Consider the following 18,561-nt stretch of genomic DNA (forward strand, 5'->3'; position numbering starts at 1 on the left):
TCATATGGTCACCCTATATATAACGTGGTTATAAATATAATAGGGGCTTGCTTTAAAATGAGAGCAGAAGTTTTCACTCTCCTCCTCTTGCAACAAAGGAGAGATAGAGAGAGATCACATGTTCAAGACTTGTGTAGACTCATTCACATAGCGGGAAACCATGGTTTCATGTTATGTTTCAAATGAGCCTTTCTAAGTCCCAGAAATCAACAGAACTTAAAGTGCAGTTGAGGTCAATGGGAACTTAAATAATTATAAGGGGCTGCTACGCACATTACTATTTTCATACATGAAAGGCACTTGTATGAAACCAGCATGTGGATTGTCATCCCCTACATCCATGTAACTTATTTCATGAATACTTCCTGTGCACACTCTGAAAAACCGAAGCCAATTGCCCCTTCCCATTGCATGTATCCAAACTGAACTACATGACATAGAGGTTTCATGCATTTTCCAATAAGGAAGTGGTTTCTATGTAGGAAAATCATGTGTGAACCAGATCTCTTTCTTTCTTTGGATTGTTCCCAGTGACATCACACCTCCCAAATCTCAAGTGCCAGAAAGATATTTTGATAAGGAGACATAAATCTTGCACAAGGAGGAGGAAGTGCAGTGCACAAGCCCAAGGCTTACAGCAGTTTACTTGCAATCCCCTAATTCAGGGGATTGCAAACGTTTTGGGCCCATGGACAAATTTGGCTTTTTGAAAGCATGCCCTGGGAGCCAACACAAAGTTACTGGTATAGGGGGTTGGGTAGGCAATCACAAAAATGTTAGGAGTGCCCTCTTATCTGTTGTTTGCGTGTGTGCAGGAATGTGCACCCTATGTGTGTGTGCGCGCTACCCACACTGGCATCCCTCTCTCTCTCTGCCTCCTCTATTTTTTCTCTCCCTCTGGCTTCTCTTTCTTGCTTTCCTTCCTCCCTTTTTTCCTTCCGTCTGTCCATCTTGCTCCTTTCTCTCTTTCTCTGACTACTCATTCTCTCTCAAGATTTTCTTCCTTTCTTTCCTTCTTTCCAGTTTTCTTTCTTTCCTTTCTGTCCTTCCTTCCTTTCCACCCTTGCATTCCTTCTTTCCTTTCTGTCCTTTCTTTTCCTCCTTTCTCCCTTTCCTTTCTTCCTTTCTTGCTTTTGTTTTTGTCCTTCCTTCCTTTCATTTCTGTCTTTCCTTCCCTTCCCCCCTTCCTGCCCATTCTTCCTTTGCTATCTTTTCTTTCTTTCTTGGGGTCTTTCCTTCCTTCCTTTGCCATTTTCCCTTTCTTTCCTTGCTTTCTTTTCTTCCTTCTCTTCCCTTTCTCTTGCACCCTTTCTTCCTTCCTTCCTCTCTCTCTAGTTCCTCTTTCTTTCTCCCTCACCCTCCATCTCTTTCGCACCTTCTCTTTCTCTCCCTAGCTCCTCTATCATCCTTTCTCCCTTTAGGTGTTTAACTGAACAGGGCCATAATTTTTTAATCAAGCATTTTCACTTAGAACCTAAAAATATTTCCTTGTTGAAGGTCCAAGAACAACTACTATAGAAAAGCCTTCCCCAACCTAGTGCCCTCCAGATGTGTTTGCCTATAACTCCATCATCCCCAACTAGCATGGTCATATTATAAAACAAATTCACTGTAATGTAAAAATAATCACAAGAAAGTTAGATGCACCTACCTTGCAAATAGGGACAGAACAACAAATATGAAGATTAGCAAGCCTCCTTTCAATAGCCAAGAATCAGATTCTAGGTCTGCTACATATCCTACTGCCCATATCAACATCAACGATGAGACAAGCAACAGCAAGAACTATAATAAAATGAAAGAGAATAGGCATCATTGCAAATGAGGGTTCAAAATGAGAAAATGGGCAAATAAGCCAGAAGAGGCTGCTGCTTTAGAAAAGAAGCAGCAGCAGGTCTCACATATTAACACAGCAATGCCCAAGGTATCCTTGCCTACCAGCTTGAAAGCAGAGCCAATCTAGCACCAGGGAACTTCTCTTCTCAGGAGTGTTCCTTCACATTGGCTTTGCCTTTCTTGCTTGATGGGGGGTAATATCCCAGACATAACTACCGCCCTCCTTACACAGCCAGATAATAGGTAAGTTAACAAAAAAAAATCATGCAGGATACAATAGCTTAAGTGATGCATTTCTTTCTTTCTTTCTTTCTTTCTTTCTTTCTTTCTTTCTTTCTTTCTTGTAATAAACTATAATTAGGGACTATAGGCAAACATTTGGCTGATTTGTTTAAGTAAGAATGTGAAATTCTGTCATCTTCCTCAGTTGAATTTGACCTTTTACTCCTTCATTGTTGCCAAGTTTCAGCTTCAAAGAGGGGTCCTGTAGCTCTCAGAGTTATGTAGAAAAGAGGACTTTATCAGATGTATCTATTTATTTGAAACATTTTAACCCTCCTCTTCAGCTGAAAAAGCTCCCAGAGTGACTCAAAGCTCCATCACACCAGGGCTATAGCCTGCTGTCACGGTGCGCTGCATACAAAGGACTCAGATGACATCGTCTATGTCCTTCCACCACACTTTGCGAGGTTTTCAAGTGCGGGGAACAAACGATTTTTCCAGCAATATGCTCAACCCTCTATGTGTATTTTTAGCCCATTGTACTCAATCCAACGCTCTGAGGGCGGGCGGCATTGCTGATGAAAGAGGGGGGATGCCAGGGCGAGGTGTCCCTGCGAACAACCAATGGATTGTAAGGGGAGGTACAAATGAGATCTGCGGGGTGGCGGGAAACAGCGATTCTGAGGAGAGGTGTGAAGATGAATTAAACGTAAGGCTTTCAAACGCTAAGTAAACAGAGGGGGATAATACAAGGGCAAACGTTCAGGCGTGATGGAGCTCTTACGTACAATTAAAAAAAAGGCAGTCCCTCCCACCAACTTACAAGGAAAAAGGGATGAGGAGGAGAGAGAGGAAGAGGAAAAGAAGCAAACTGAGGCCTAATCCACACCAAGCAGGATATAGCAGTATGAAAGCTGTGTATGGTATGTGTCAATGGGCCCCAATAGTTGTCAGTGCACTTCAATACTGCTATAAAGCAGTAGTGTGGCTCCTGCCTTTTATATACCACATCCATACCGCTTTCATAGTGCAATAACCTGCTTGGTGTGGATTAGGCCACAGACACCAATTCTTAAGGTTCAGAAGTAGTTCTTACAATGACTAGGTAAAATGGCAAACATTCAGAGAGAGGAAGACACCAAAGAAGCTAATTTTTCAATAGAGCTGATAGAATGTGTCTGCTTCCCATCTACATCTGATGGAATTGCTGCTGCCAGGTGCATGTGAGATTTCTCCCCCATCTGCATTTTCTCCTTGCTTTCTTCAACTCTGTGCTTCCACCATCCATTCCTTGATGCTGAAGCTGCCAACATATTCCATTAAGTGCATGGCTAATTCCAGCCATGGAATTAGCCATGTGAATCTATGTGAATCTTCTACCATCCCTACTGAAATACCGTTTGTTGCTTTTAAGTGCATTGCTGCAAGCCAAGATTTGTTTCAAAGTTGATACCTCATTTTTTTCCAGAATCTTCAGAAACCTTGAATTTCTTCTCTCTCTCATCCTTTCTTCTTCAGAAAGTAAGTGAATAATTATGCGATTTTTAGTTTGATGAGCAAGATCAAATGGTCTCTCTCCCTTTAAAAAAAAATTCATCGAGTACATTAAAAACCAAGAAATATGAGGAAAATCTAAAAACAGTTACGTGGCTGCTTCATTTTAAAACCCAACTAACTAACTACTCTAGAGATGTACTTAGGGTGAGATAATTCTAATGTGACTTGATATAGCGCAACGTAACAAGTTGATAAGATCATAAAATACTTAAAAATTGGGGGTGGGAAGAAGATTAGGAGATATATTATCTTTATGCAAATGAATCCAATTATGACAAATTGGTAGACTATTATATCATCAGCTTTATAATTGCACCCTCTATGTAGCATGCAGTCATATCTCCAAGTAAAGTTTAAATTAGGTAGCATTACAATCCCTAGGGATGTACCAGAAGGCCCAAAGAGCTGAATATTTTAACTATTCTGCAATATTACAATACAACAGGAGCAATAAAAGCACATAATTAATGCCTTATCTTATGTTATTTAAATACACACATCCTTAAAGCTGTAAGAAATTATACTATGTTAAATTAATTAATGTCACAATCCCACATTCATTCAGCTGTCGCTATTTTAAAAAAATCAGAAACTCACAAAAGAACATCATAAAAAGGCATCTTTTCAGGGACCAAGTGTTCTAATAATCGGGGCCTGTTCTAATAATCAGCTGTCACTCACTCTTCCCAACTAACAGATAATCCCTATTCATTTTTTGAAAAAATCTTCACGCTGAGCTCCCTTAAGCATTAGCCTGTCTAAACCCTCCTCCATTCTTTTTTCAAACTGGGAAAGCCATCCAGATGAGTGCAGTGTTTTGTTCTACAAATGTTTCTTAAAGCAAATAATATTAGTAATAATTAGCTGATGGTAGCCAAAGAGAGGTGCCTAAAGGTTTGGGCATACTAAATGGAATTCTTAACTTTTTTTGTCTGAGGTGACAGACAACCATACTGTATAACAAGCTGCTCTTGAAAGCACATTTTCCATGCAGCATTGAAACTGTGGCTGCTGTTCAAGTAACAAGCTCTCTTGAGCACACAGAACTAGTCACAGTTCGTTGGATACCAGCTAACATTTATTCAGTATTTTAAACACTATAAAATGCTTGGATACATTATTCCAGCAATCTTTACAACTTTGCAAGGTACGGTTTTTATTACACTCATATTGCAGATGACTGCTGAGGCCAAGAGATAATGGCTTACCTAAAGCCGTTTTATAAGTTTATGGTGAACCACAGGCTTACTGATAAACTCTCCTAGGTTGCAATCCTATATATGTTTAGAAGAAAAAAGTCCTATAACTCATAGTATTCGGAATGCTGGGAGTTGTGTTTTTTTGGTCTAAACATGCATATAATTGTGCCCTTAGGAACTACACAACATCATCCCTCAAATGGTTCCAATTCCTACATATGCTTAGAAATTCCTGGCTTTCATTTTTATAATGGTACTAAAATGTTTACATAGATAAGGCTTGCAGGCAGACACATCAAACTTCTGAACACCACACAGAGAGCAATATCGTCTATGATTTACGAAAAATGGAGAAGCAGCACCTAACAGCTTTGCTTTCAAACAGAAGTCAAGATGCTTTTGCTTTAACAGGAAAGAGGATTTAGCCCTAAAGCTACACTTTGAAAACTGACTTACAATTTTAATAACCAGGAGAATCTTTAAGGATGAAAACCAAATCATACCTTGACATTTTTGATGTCCAGGCTGGACCCAGCTTCAAGTAATACATCTACAGCACTAACATTTCCTGCTATAATGGCCCAATGCAACGCAGTGTTCTTCTCTATGTTGTCTACAGCTTTGATAGAAGGATTAAACTTTAATAGAAAACGAGTAGGTTCCAGCCTTGAAGAAAATAAAGATATACAGCAAGCTAGTAAGAAGAAGGCATTTCACTATAACTCTTTCATTGAATAGCTTCTTGTATCAATAGTAATCCTGTCATGCTGATAGCTAGGTATACATTCTAGAGGGGTAGTCATGGTAGTCTGTTACAGCAAACACCAAACGTGTCTCTTGGTCCCTTTAAGATTATCAGATTTACCTGTTCATCTTTAAAGTGCCACAGGACTCTTTTTTGCATCACCTCAGAATAAGGAGATTTAAAAATTTGAAGTCAAATAATCATGGCCAAACTATACAGGATATTGGAAATCTGTGATTGCATTTACGAACACTTGTATTTTTAATTAAGCAGAGCTACACTGGAGTGGGAAGGATGATCTTTTGTGGGTAGAAGCCCTAAAAGCCACAGCTAGAAGGAAATACTTCCTACCTGCCTTTGTATTTAGGAACATAGGAAGCTGCCTTATACCAGGTCAGGCTATTTGTTCATTTAGGGGTAGGCAACCTGATGTCCTCCAGATGTGTTTGACTTCAACATTCATCAATCCTAACCAAGATGGCAAATGGTCAGGAATTATGGTTTGTCATGTGAAACATCTGATGGGCAGCTGGTTGCCTTCTCCTACAGCAGGCCCAGATCTTTCACATTGCCTGCCACCCAATTCTTCCAACTGGAGATTCCAAGGAATGAATCTGAGACCTTGGGTGGTTCCAGATGAAGCTTTTATTGTGTGATCACCCTGCTGCATTCACAGACTTTACAGGGTTCAGGGGGATCTAGACAATGTCATTTTTCATTTGTAACCTTGCCATTTTTTCCCACTGCTTCTTCTGCATTTTTTCGTTCCACAAAAAATCCATTAAGAAGGTAAAGACCAAACTGCATAATGGCTTTTGACTGCTAGGGCAAGAAACCCTCTGCATGGGAGGACCCCTTGTGCATACGCTTTTATCAATGAGCTAAAGTGCAGCCACAACTATTACTTTGCTGGTATAAAATTTAACTCTATGGCTATAGGAGGAACCAATAACCTCTCATCCAGGAAAGAAAAATAAGTGTGTATTGGAATCCTTCACTGAACTGGAGCAGCCCCCACATACGAGAGAGAGCTGTATGTCTGAGCACACTGAGGTGTCTAGATGAGGAAGAATTATAATCCAGTGAGATTGCATTGGTCACAGTAGAAAAGCATCTACATGTTGCAGGTCTTCAGGGAAGATTCAATGTATACAGTCATCTTAAAAACCAGGGTGATCAATTAAAATAGCTTCCAGTGAAATCAACAGACCTGATTAATTGAATAAGGTAGCACAATTTAACAAAATTATGTACTAAGAGGGGTCACACACAATTATAAAAAAGATAAGCAGAAACAATATCTTCATGTGATTATACTTCCAATAATCTGTAGAAATTCTATATTTTAATCAAAAATATGTTCTTCTCAATAATGCTATATAAAAGTTAACTATGAAACCATGACTATTTAAACTAAACAGAAGTTTCAGGAATAGGTTTTATCATACAAATACTATAGCTAGTATCTGGGGGGAGAAACACAGGGTAATATCCAATTTAAGGGAGAAACATTTGTTTAAGAAAGAAAATAATTTTGCTTGAAGTGTTAAAATTCTCATTTAAAAAAAATCTCCAAGTGATTCTTACAGGTAGATGAGACAAGATTTCTTACGTCAGAATTTAAACACATTCTTCTGTTTAAAGAAGAATTTGCACATAGTTGGATGAGCCTCACAGAAAGCAAAAGTATGGAAGGAAAAAATAATGACAACCATTTTGAATTATCCTGTTATCCAAAAGGTCTCATGCAATACCGAATTAGGTGTTGAACATAATTATACCAATTTCATGAAAAATATACTTCTTCGATAAAGCTCTGCTTTCACCAATTAGCTGTGAACAATTATTTTGGTAACAAATAGTTATTTCTTCCTGAAATATTTGTTGAGTGATTTTAGTTATTTTTAAATAACATAGGCTTAAGGCTACAATCATATTACATACTTATGAGGGAACAAATCTCACTGAAATCATCAAGGCTTACTTCTAAGGAAACATTGTATTGCACTGTATGTTAACGATAATCATTACTCACCCGATGACTTTGTGGGCTGACAGCATGAGAGGTGTTTGTCCATTCCGATCAGTTGTATCTACACTCTAAATATGAAAAATATATATGAACATTTCAGGAAATGAATGTATTAGCCAAATCTGCAGCTGGATAATAAATAATATTAAATATTCAGAATGTTCATTAGGTGGAAGCAAAACTCAAACGAGCAGTTCAGTAAATATCAAGAATTAGTATTAGTAGGGACACTTTTAAGGGTCCTCCCCCAACCCCACCAAGCGCTCATCTATACGACCACGGAATTGCTCCTCATTATTTTTTAACCTGATATTTCTCTAATTCACATCTGCTCAAAGAGTATCATACTGCAGCAGCCACTACAAATTATCCCTTGAATTTAATGCAGCGAAAATGCAGTCATACGAGCTCTTGCGGAGCAAAGCTGCTCCTGGTGGGCGGGAACCTTTTTTTTTTTTTTAAAGTATCCTTCTTAATGCGCACCTCTGCACAAGGGTACGAAGGAATGCACGGCTGGATCCCCGAACATTTAATTTAAACTTCAGATACCCAGATTTATTTATATTAAAGAAGAAAGGAAGGTACAATAAAATTGTGACGTCAAAGTTCCGCCCGTGATGTTGGGGAAGGTCGTCACACTGCAGCATTTACAGCGGCAGAATTTTTGTATTTTTAAAAAATAAATACAGTTGTTAATGTGCACCTCCATACAATCGCAGGCGAGCAGACTGGTCTACCTCCAGGATCTTTTCTTACCCCCTTTTATTTCTATTGAATATTGCTTCAAGAAAAGGGGGTATGGGAAGTCATACGGCGGGTGGACTGGTCTACCTCCATGTTCACATACGGAGATTGGATCAATGATTGCATTACTTGGATCAGTACATTCATTTATATCAAAGAAATAAGGAAGAGAAAATTGTGACGTCAAAGTTCCGCCCATGGTTTTGGGGAAGGCAGGAAATCGGCAAGCCAATCACTTTGTCCTGCCCTGAAAGCCCTGCCCACACTTCAAAATCCGATTTTACTCCCCCAACAACACATTACTATTATGTGGTTTAAACTCGAAGGTATAGCAAAAGTCGAGGTAAATTGCGTCTCCAAATACGCGCATTTTTTGGCTTAAAGACTGGCGCTGCAGCGAATGGACGGCTGTGTCGTGTTTCCGAGAACGCGAAAATGCGCAGTTAAGGTGGTGTAAAGATGCCGTATAGACAAGCCCCAAGCTGCCAATTCTTAGAATCAAAACTCCCAAGACAGAACAGATCAGGCTGCAATATTATCAGTGGTGAAAATGGGAAGGAATTGATAGGCATAGAACTTTAGCAAAGCATGCAATCCATTTTTTTTTAAAAAAGCATTCTTTTTGAACTGAGGAAGGGACAGTTAATATGATGTTAGGATCAAGCTACGATATTTTTTAATGGATCAAGTTAGGAGACTGATAACTCCTCTAATTATCCATTTGAATTGGAATACCAAAATAGTTTTCAGTTGGATTTCTACAGGGAACTAAAAAAATTAAATAGGCCAATTCAAAACTTGTTGGGACAGTAAATAAATGAAGGGTTAACCCCAATGTTGCAAGGCCAGAAGTCAGCTCCTGCAACAGGACTTCCCCTTGCTCTTCTCCCCTCTGCAGCTCCCCCACATGCCATATACCCCACAATCTGCTCTGGAGAGTCTCCAACTGTCTGGATCAGATTTAGGGTGAATAAAGGAGTGTTTGGGGGCAGGGGAAACCTGTTCTGCCAGCAGTTTCTGTTGCATACAACCCAAAATGCCGATATAGGACATAGTGGCTGCTTGTACCTGTGCAATTATGAAAAATGGGGTTCATTACAACACAAGACATTGGAACCAAGTATGACTGCTTTGTCATAAGGCTAATAGCATCCTCACAAAGTATGTTACCATAAGAAAATTAATTTACTCTACCAAAAACATACCTGACCCTTCGATATAAGGTAAGCTATGACGGGCATGTGTTGAAAAAGCACAGCTAAATGCAGGCTGCTGTATCCTTCGCCATCAATAAGAGTTGGGTCTGCTCCAAATTTTAACAACAAAATGACCATAGATAAATGCCCTTGTCTGGAAAGAGACAGAACTTTCTGTTTAGAATTTTACTTACGTAGAAAAGTTCAAGTTCTATTACTAATGGGAAAGAAAAACACTGATAAAAAGCAACTCTGTCTAGAGCTTTATTTATTTATTCATACATACAAACTACTTTTATACAGTTTAAATATCCTAAAAACTTTAACAGTTCACAACACACACACACAGTGTGTGTGTGTGTGTGTGTGTGTGTGTGACAGTATAAAAACAATATGCAAAAAGTGAAACAACAAGGAAAACAATAAATTCATATAAACATTAGAACAAAACAATCATAAAATGGAGGAGTGTCATAATCTTCTACAAGTCAGGGAAAGCCTGTGTAAACAAATATGTCTTCAAGAGGCATTTAAAGCTCAAAACACTTTCTGCCTTTTGAACAACATGTGGGAAGGTGTTCCACAGAGTGGGTGTCACAACCAATAAGTCCCACTTAAATGCTGTTATTAGCAACACTCTATTGGTTATGGAATTATTAATAAGGCTTCCACGAAAGATCTCAGGGGTCGATTGGATGTAAGGTGGTCAGCTAAGTATCCTGGTCCTGAATTGTTTAGGCTTTGTGTAGTAACAACAACAACAACAACATGTAGTAAACTCATTTTCACACAATCAGAACTAAGTTCACCTTCATGTATCACACCATTGCATGATAACCTGTACATACTCAAACAGTCAAAAGCAGGATTGCTAAATTCCATACCTAATAGCCCAATGAAGTGGAGTTGAATTTAAATCCCCTCCTAGCTGATCCACCACTGCACCTTTGGAAATAAAGAGCCTGTGTAAAAATAAAACCAAGTAATTTTATAAATAAGTGATGGGTGAACACTGAGAGAAAAACCCTGCTGCTCTAATGCCTCTATCACAGAGATAAGTATATTGATTCCACTGAACACTTTTCTGAAAATGGATCTTTCACTGGGCCTTTGCCCACTGTACAATATTATTTATAAACGATGCATGGTCCCTTTCTTGCTTGGCTGGCCTTCAATGAAGAAGGTCAATGCTAGGTTTCACAGCCTAGTCTGCCCTCTCCTTCTGGGGAAGCTGTGTAGGAATAAAGATCAAGATCAGGTTGCATCTTCAATAGGAGGATAAAGAGAAGAAAACTGCTCTTTGCTCTTATCCAGAAATACCTGGCAACTGGGCATGTAATCTTCATACTGAGAAAGTGTACATATATTATTCTATACTGTTTCTGTTCCTAGGATACCAGGAGATTCATAACATTGGATTCTGCTAGCCTTCCCCTTGAGATGGCATTTAGAGGCAAAGCTAAACCTGAAGGGGAAGGAGAATCACTAATGACAAAAGCTTCCATATAAGCTAAATTGCCCTTTGATTATGGAAGGTTCTGCTAGTTGTGGAAGTTTTGCCTATTTAAGTGCCTTTCACTCATGCCAAGCACTCTCTGGATTCTGCCCATCCTCTAGTAACTGAGTGGGGGCCCTGTGGCCATACAGATGCTGCGGAGCAACAATTCCTATCATCACTGACCAATGGACATGCTGGTTGGGGCTGATGAGATTTGAAATCCAACATCTTCTAGAGCACCACATATTCCTCAGCCCCCTCTAAAACAACAATGACTAGACATTGCACAGGAAATTTACACATAGTTACTGGAAATTAACATTTTCTATATTATTTGTAACAAATATATGTGATCTTAAGTCTTGGAAAGATATCACTAACAAATGTGAATAATAATAAAATGAAGCTTCTCTGGTATAACCTATGGACTAGTGTGCTTCTGAAATAAACAACATATTCAATTAGATTCCCTTACTACAGTTTTTTAAAAAATACGATCATCAATAAAAGACAACAAATACTATACCTATTTCATTTCTTTCCACTCACAAGTTCTGACAAATGCACATACTGACAAAACTTACTTTACAAGATCCAGCCGATTATTGATTGCTGCCCAGTGAAGAAGAGTTACATTTTCTTTGTCTGGCTGCCTTACATCATATCCCGCTTCCAGTAACTCCCGACAACGCTCCAACAGGCCATATCTGATAAGAAAAAGCTTAATTTCAATGGTATTGAGGAAAATTTGGAACATGGCCTAACTTTATTTTAAGTAGTTAAGTCTATATCAGACAGAACTATTTCCTAACTCTTCAAGAACTGACAATAAAAAAAGAACTAGGGAATTTAAGAGCTAAAATTAAATTGGTGATGACTGGGAAATTATCTTAACTGTAATACTACATATTACGTTACTATGCAACAAAAAGATTGCTGCATCACTGGGAGTTAGCAATTCAAACCAACTCAAGAAATCATCATTGCAAGAAAAAAGAAAATTAGGAAAAGAACAGAATGATGCAAGTATGATTAAAAATAAAAATAACAGTGTTGTCTTCCATTCCAAAACTTTCATACCTTTGAAATCAACCTCATTCCGACACGCCATTAGACATCTCTATCCCTTGTATATTTAATGCAGGCTACATTTCTGCATACTCTGATCAGATGCAGCTGGATCTCATTCTGGTCTGGCCCAGCCCTCTTCTATGTTTTGAGAAGAACCAGTTCCTGATTGTAGCCTTCAATGACACTATTAGGCTCAGTTCAGACAACATGTTTCTCAACAGTGGTTTTAGAGCTCCAGTGGAGTATTTACACCATCGTTGAGAAACGTGTTGTCTGGCGGGAAAACACCCCACAGTGGATTTGGGGGTGGGGGGAACACTATGCAGAATATCCACGCTGTGCAGAGGAGAGTTTCTACATAACCGTTGTGATGCGTGTCGTGTGGCGGGCTCCGTGGAGTTTTCCGTTGCGTTGAGTTGACTTTTCCCACTGGGCACAGAGTTCTCTGGCAAGAGTGGCGAAAGGAGCGAGCGCTGCTCTAGAAGAGCTGCCGGGATTGTTTTTTTGCAGCAATGGCTGATGGGATACCATCAGGAGGACTGAGGGAGGAGAAAGGGTGGAGGAACTGTCAATCAAACATCGCAATGGACTGTACTCAACTCCATGGTAGACCACAGTCACACAATGGTGGAGTTAGAACATGTTGGGTGGGGAGTACTTCCTAAAACTCAACTGTTGAGTGGAGTTTTCACACGGCATTGACTAATGTGTTGTCCGAACTGAGCCTATGTGTGAATATAATATCTTCTAAGGAAACACAAGAAATAGAACCTAGAGTGGGAGGGGTTGTTCCCCATGGAAAGCAGATCCTATACATCTATATCAGGGATGGGGAACCTCTTTTAGCGCAAGGGCAAAAAATCAATTTCAGAGAACCTCTCTGGGGCTACATTCCAGTGGTGGATGGCATCTAAGGCAAAGTGGGTGGGCCAAAGATACCCAAAACAATGCACATATTTCAGCTTCAAGCTCTTACTCCAAGTAACCAAGCTTTAGGAGAGGCATTTCAACCTTTAGGAGGGCCGGATTTGGCTCCTGGTCCTAGAAGTTGCCCATTTCTACATTGTAGATAAATGGTTTGGATAACTTAAGAAAAAAAATCTTACATATTTAAATACAACATTACTGTCCAGTCTCTCTCACTGATAAGACATACTTCAGGTGAAATTCAATGTATTTTTATATATGTAATTTTATATACCTAATTTATAGTCATTAATGAAGTTATTCAAGAGACTTACTGGGTTGCTTTGACAATATCAAAATTGCTGTAGTCCTCCACAAAAGGAAGCACATCTTGCTCTTTCATTAGATCTTTATCTTCGTACAAGTTAGGCCAGTTATGGTCATGATGGCGAAGAGGACCATGGCTGTGGTTTTTACACTGTTAACAATTAACATAATTCATAATAAATATTTTAACCCAGAAACATTAAATACTTACAAGTACAGAGAATATTGCTTTCTTTCAATTTGGGACACGTATTTTCATAATAAAAATTGGCTCACTGAATATACCTTACCATAGCCACTTACCAGTATTTGATTGCATCTACTTGGAGTTCATCTCCATCTGAACTTAAGCTTTCTCCTAGTTGTTTCATTGCTCTCAGCTCTGGAGTTTACCATGGAGCTGTATGAGATCTACTCAAGAGAAGGCACTCAGGGGCAATCGTGTCAACAGTTGCTACAGATAAGCAACTGAAAAACATTAATTATAACTTTGAAGCTGACAGGCTTGCCTAATATTGCATTTACAATTGGCATCCACTCATGGTTACTAATGAATTTATGAAATGAATTTATTTCCCATAAAAATAAAGCACTGGAAATTTATCCATGGAAAGTTTTCTGCCCCACATCACTGGTCCTGAGTAAAATCCCTCTTCTGAAGCTGGCACTTGAGGGACTGGGAACAATACCATGTATCAACTTACTTGGAAGTAAGCTTCATTGAAATCAATGGAACTTACCTCTGAAAAGAAATGTATAGAAGTGTTCTGTAAAAGAATTGCTCATGTGAAGATGTCTGGGGGTGTGAGAGATGAGCCATAAACAATGGTTGGAAGCTGGAGGCTGAACTTGGTAATTTCATCTTGTTTGATGCATTTTCTCCAAAATTAGTCAGACAATAATAGCCGACTAATTAATAAATTAATTTATTAATAATTAATAAATTAATAAAGCTGACTAATAAATTAATTCTCATCATGTGGCTAACTCTTGATTAGAGAGTAAGTATAATTAGCAAGCTGCTGCCATGGAAGACTCTCAACCCAAATGCTTTCAAGGATGCTTAGGGCAGGGATGTGGCAGCAACCAGTAAAAGGGCTTAGTCAATTATATTATTAACTATATCAGATAAGCCTTGCAACTAAGCATGGGAACCAATTTCTTGCCACTGCTGCTTGCCTTTGAAAAGTTTCCAATCCATGACACAACAGGGCAACTCATTTATCTCCACGCTACACTATTGCGGAGACCTATGTTCACAGACTAATTCCTTGCTGCTCATGCCAGCAGACACTCCCTCCCCCCCCCCCCCATTAAAGCATCTTTCGGAAGCTCTAAAGCAGCTTTCCCCAACCTGATGGCCTCCAGATGTTTTGGACTATAACGCCCAGCATTCCTGACAATTGGTCATGCTGGCTGGGGCTGATGGGAGTTGAAGTCCAAAACACCTGGAGAGCACCAGGATGAGGAAGACAGCTAGAGAGGGAACTGGCTTTTTTTTCTTTTTAAAGGCAGACAAACAATATTTTTTAAGCTATTGGCTACTGGCGCTTCTTATAGCAGTGAATTCCATAAATTTAACCAGGCGTTGTGTAAAACATTACTTCTCTTTATTCATTCTGAACCTATCACTAGGTTCAGAATTCTGAACCCTCACATCATTCATAATATTACAGTCTCTAGATTTTAGCCTTTGCTTATGAGGAAGGCAATCAAAATCTTTAATCCTTTGTTGTTCTTTATTTGGTTCAGGGACAATGAGGCAGCAGTCCATAAATTAATTTTGTGTGTATGTTATGTATGAAAAGTACAACTTGTGATTAACACTTTAATTCACCACACCAATACATCTATTAAAGTGTAGCAACGTGCAGCAAAGTGAACTTTTTAAAAAAGCAATAGACTTTTTACAGGTAAAATTAATCTTAGAAAGACAAAGACACTTGCCTAGAGCCTACTTCCCTGGGGCTGGAAATATTGCCCACTAAAGGCACAATCATATACTTGTTTAGACAGAAATAAGTTCTACAACTCCCAGCATTCCTCAGCCACATGACTGACTAGGGAATGGCGGGAGTTGTGGTGATTTTTCTGCCTAAACAGGTATGGGATTTTGTCCATAGGCTACCAATCCTATACATACTTACTCAGGAGTAAGTCCCAATGAACATTGTGGACTTATTTCTGAGTAAACAGGCACTGGACTGTGCTGCAACTGTGGATGCAATAGATGAGGAAAGAAAATTACATAAATGTTCATTCTTTACTTCATGTTTTCCCAGAATTTAGTCCTGTTGGAATGGCCTTAGGCAGGGGGGAAAAGTAAAATTCCAAGGATGAGTCCAGGTTCAGTTTAACCCCTAAATATTGTTCCTGGTAAACAGGTTCAATGTGGGAAGACAGTCCACTGGTGTATCTTGGGTCAATTTCTAGTGGATCAATTACCGTATTTCTTCAATTCTAAGATGCACTTTTTTCCCCATATAAACATCTCTAAAAACGGGGTGCGTCTTAGAATCGCGGGTACGATTATTATTCTTAGAATCAAAGCTTTTTTCTGTTGGTGGTACTGAAATACGGTAGCACCTGTAGGTTGCACGGATACTGGCAAAAAACGCTGGGCTAGATGAATCTCAGTGGCCCTACTCAGAAGAAATTCTCATGTGTTGGGTCAATGCTTGAGCAGGGTCACACCAACTACCTCTGCCTCCTGTTTGATCCACTCCTAATGGCCTCTTGTGCAGCTTGAATGTTTGCAGAGAAAAACCCTTCGCTTGTTCAGCTGTACATGAAAAAGCATCCACACAGTCTGGAGCTCCAATTGAGCAGGGTTCCAGATTCCATGGTTGTATGTTTGTGCAGATTTTTGCATTCTATGCAGACATCAAAGGTAATGCATGACATCCGGTGTGTGGCTAGTCAGCCCAACCCCACCCCTGCATTGATTCAATGCTTGAACATTTCCTCTGAACAGGGCTAGTGACCTAGCAAAGCATTTTTTTTTCTGCACAAGCTAAAATGCATGCTGAAGCTCATTTAACACATATCAGTTATATCTCTACCATTAAGAGATTCTGAGTATGATCAATGTGCATTTTTGGTAACTTTAACCTATTTGTGGTCCAAGGGGATTTTAGTTTAGTTTTTTAGCCTACTTAAAAAGGACAAAAATAGGCTACCCACATGTGAACAAGAGTGTGTGAGGAATAGGTGGCCCTCGCTTGAAATATCTGCAGTTTCAGATATTTGTTATTTGTTTACTTATTTAATACGTTTTTATATTGCCAATAGCAGGGGCTCTCTGGGCAGTTCACAATTAAAACCATAAAATACATCTTTCTGTGTCATGGATCAGATATACTGCCTGCTGCCTCAGCACAGCATGGCATCTGGACTCATGTCTTTCCTTGAGCTTTGCTGAATTCAGCTTACTCTTTAGTTGGAGGGTGGGAAGGAGCTGTACCCCCACACAACACTTCCTTTTAAAAAAAAAACAAAAACTTTTTCTCTTAGTTATTTTTGAGAAGGCCCTCCTTAGAGCAAGGTGAGGCCACCTGGTGCCATCCAGATGTTTTAGACTACGATTGAGCCCCAGCAGCGTGGTTAATGGTCAGGGGCTATGGGAGCTGTAGTCCAAAACATCTGGGGGGGACACACACACTCTCCTATTCCTGCTTTACGAGGGACACGCGAGAAGGACGCGATCACCTGCGCAGCCTCTCTTCTTCCCCCGACCCCGGTCTTCTTGCCACGCCTCTAGGCCTCTCCCCCGTCCCTCGCTTAGCAGCCTCCCCCGGGCTCTCGCCTTCAGTCCTGGAGACCTCCTTTCCGCCAACCCTCTCTCACTCACCTCACGGCCGGCGCCCTCCATGTCAGCCAACCAGCCAGTCAGTCAAGGAGCCCCGCTCGCCTGACAGACTCCAGTTTCCTGGCCCCACTTCCTGGTTACCGCCGCCGACACACGCCTCGCCACCCGGAGCGCCTCCAAGGCGAAACAGGCGGAGCCGGGGACTTGCCTGCTTGCCTGACCCGGCCCCTGGCGGCACGGAGGCAGCCTGCAAGCAGGGGAAGCGCCAAAGCCAAACCGGCGGAATTCTTCCTCTGCTATTAGTCTCAGAGTTATATTGTTATATCATCTTTCAGTGGAGGCTGGTGGCTCCGAGTTCGGTGGGGCTATAGACCCACTCTGGGTTTCAGTCAGAACCAGCCAGACCTCTGAAGGAACTATCTAAGGTGCTGCATCTATGTTGAGGATAGGGTTTGGCATATTGGACCGCTGATTTACAGTCCTGGCTGGTTCCGACTGAAACCCAGAATGGATTTATAACCCCACTGAAGTTGGAGCCACCAGCCTCCACTGACACGTCAAAGCTGCCGCCCCCCGCCCTCTAAAGTGACTCGATATACACACATGGGCATCCACTCATTGGGGCAACTAACCTGCCCCTGTCCAGGGGATTCCAGTGATAACTTTTAGGATGCTTTTAGGATATTTTTTAATAGTGTGTACTATGTTTTAAATAAGTATTTTATGTATTTTATGCTTGCTGTTGTTCCTCGCCTCGATCCAATCAGAGAGGCAGGTAAGAAATAAATTATGATGATGATTTATCCGCCTTACTCTACAGGCAGGGAAGGTGGGGTGTGTTTGGTTGGTGCGAGGAAAGAAGAACGGAGGCTGCAGGGGCCTGTTCTCTGCAGTCTCTCCCCTCACCTGTTGAACGTCAGCTGACCAGGTGCTCCGCCTTACTCTACAGGTACAACTCCAGCCGCGCCAAGTGCGCATTTGGCGCCGCACTTTGCATCGCACAGAGGAGCCATCGTACTGTGTGTACCTGTTTGAAGATTACCAATCAGCCAACCAGCAGCAATTTGTAAAAAACATTTTAATTACTTTTTAATATGTGCCTGGGGAGCTCTGGGGGATATGCCGCATAACTGTGGTCACAGGTAGGGGGAGGTATGGTGCTAGGGGAGGAACAGGCCAGATGAGGAGAAGAGGGGATAGATTCCTTACAGCTATTCCCTCTTCTGGTTCCTCCTCCAACTGGATAGTTCGTGGTGGCCTTATCAGCTTGCTTCCGGGTCCGGTGCTGCTGCTGCTGAATGCCAGGTCAGTCCAAAGCAAAATCTCCCTCATCCGTGATCTGATTGTGGATGAGGGGGCTGACCTGGTATGTATCACAGAGACCTGGGTGGGTGAACTGGAGGGGGGGGGTTACTCTCAC

At 40.6% G+C, this 18,561-nt stretch overlaps 1 protein-coding gene across 4 annotated transcripts in view; it reads right to left on the reverse strand.

The window, feature by feature from the left end:
* ZDHHC13 (zinc finger DHHC-type palmitoyltransferase 13) overlaps window positions 1-17,297 on the reverse strand; it is a 32,855-nt gene extending 15,558 nt beyond the window's left edge. For 2 of the 4 annotated variants that reach the window (XM_063117364.1, XM_063117363.1), the window contains exons 1-9: window positions 17,184-17,297; window positions 13,342-13,484; window positions 11,614-11,736; window positions 10,416-10,493; window positions 9,541-9,685; window positions 7,595-7,659; window positions 5,318-5,480; window positions 3,512-3,637; window positions 1,652-1,785 (exon numbers count right to left, since the gene is read on the reverse strand). In XM_063117364.1, the coding sequence (XP_062973434.1) occupies window positions 1,652-1,785; window positions 3,512-3,637; window positions 5,318-5,480; window positions 7,595-7,659; window positions 9,541-9,685; window positions 10,416-10,493; window positions 11,614-11,736; window positions 13,342-13,484; window positions 17,184-17,204 (998 nt within the window). In that variant the 5' untranslated portion in view covers window positions 17,205-17,297. Of the gene's footprint in view, window positions 1-1,651; window positions 1,786-3,511; window positions 3,638-5,317; window positions 5,481-7,594; window positions 7,660-9,540; window positions 9,686-10,415; window positions 10,494-11,613; window positions 11,737-13,341; window positions 13,485-17,183 lie in introns of those variants that run through there. The other 2 variants (XM_063117365.1, XM_063117366.1) reach the window with 2 other exon arrangements.
* Between the last annotated feature and the right edge of the window lie 1,264 nt (window positions 17,298-18,561).

Source organism: Elgaria multicarinata, chromosome 2 (genome assembly GCF_023053635.1).
Source record: "Elgaria multicarinata webbii isolate HBS135686 ecotype San Diego chromosome 2, rElgMul1.1.pri, whole genome shotgun sequence".
NCBI classification, from domain to species: domain Eukaryota; kingdom Metazoa; phylum Chordata; class Lepidosauria; order Squamata; family Anguidae; genus Elgaria; species Elgaria multicarinata.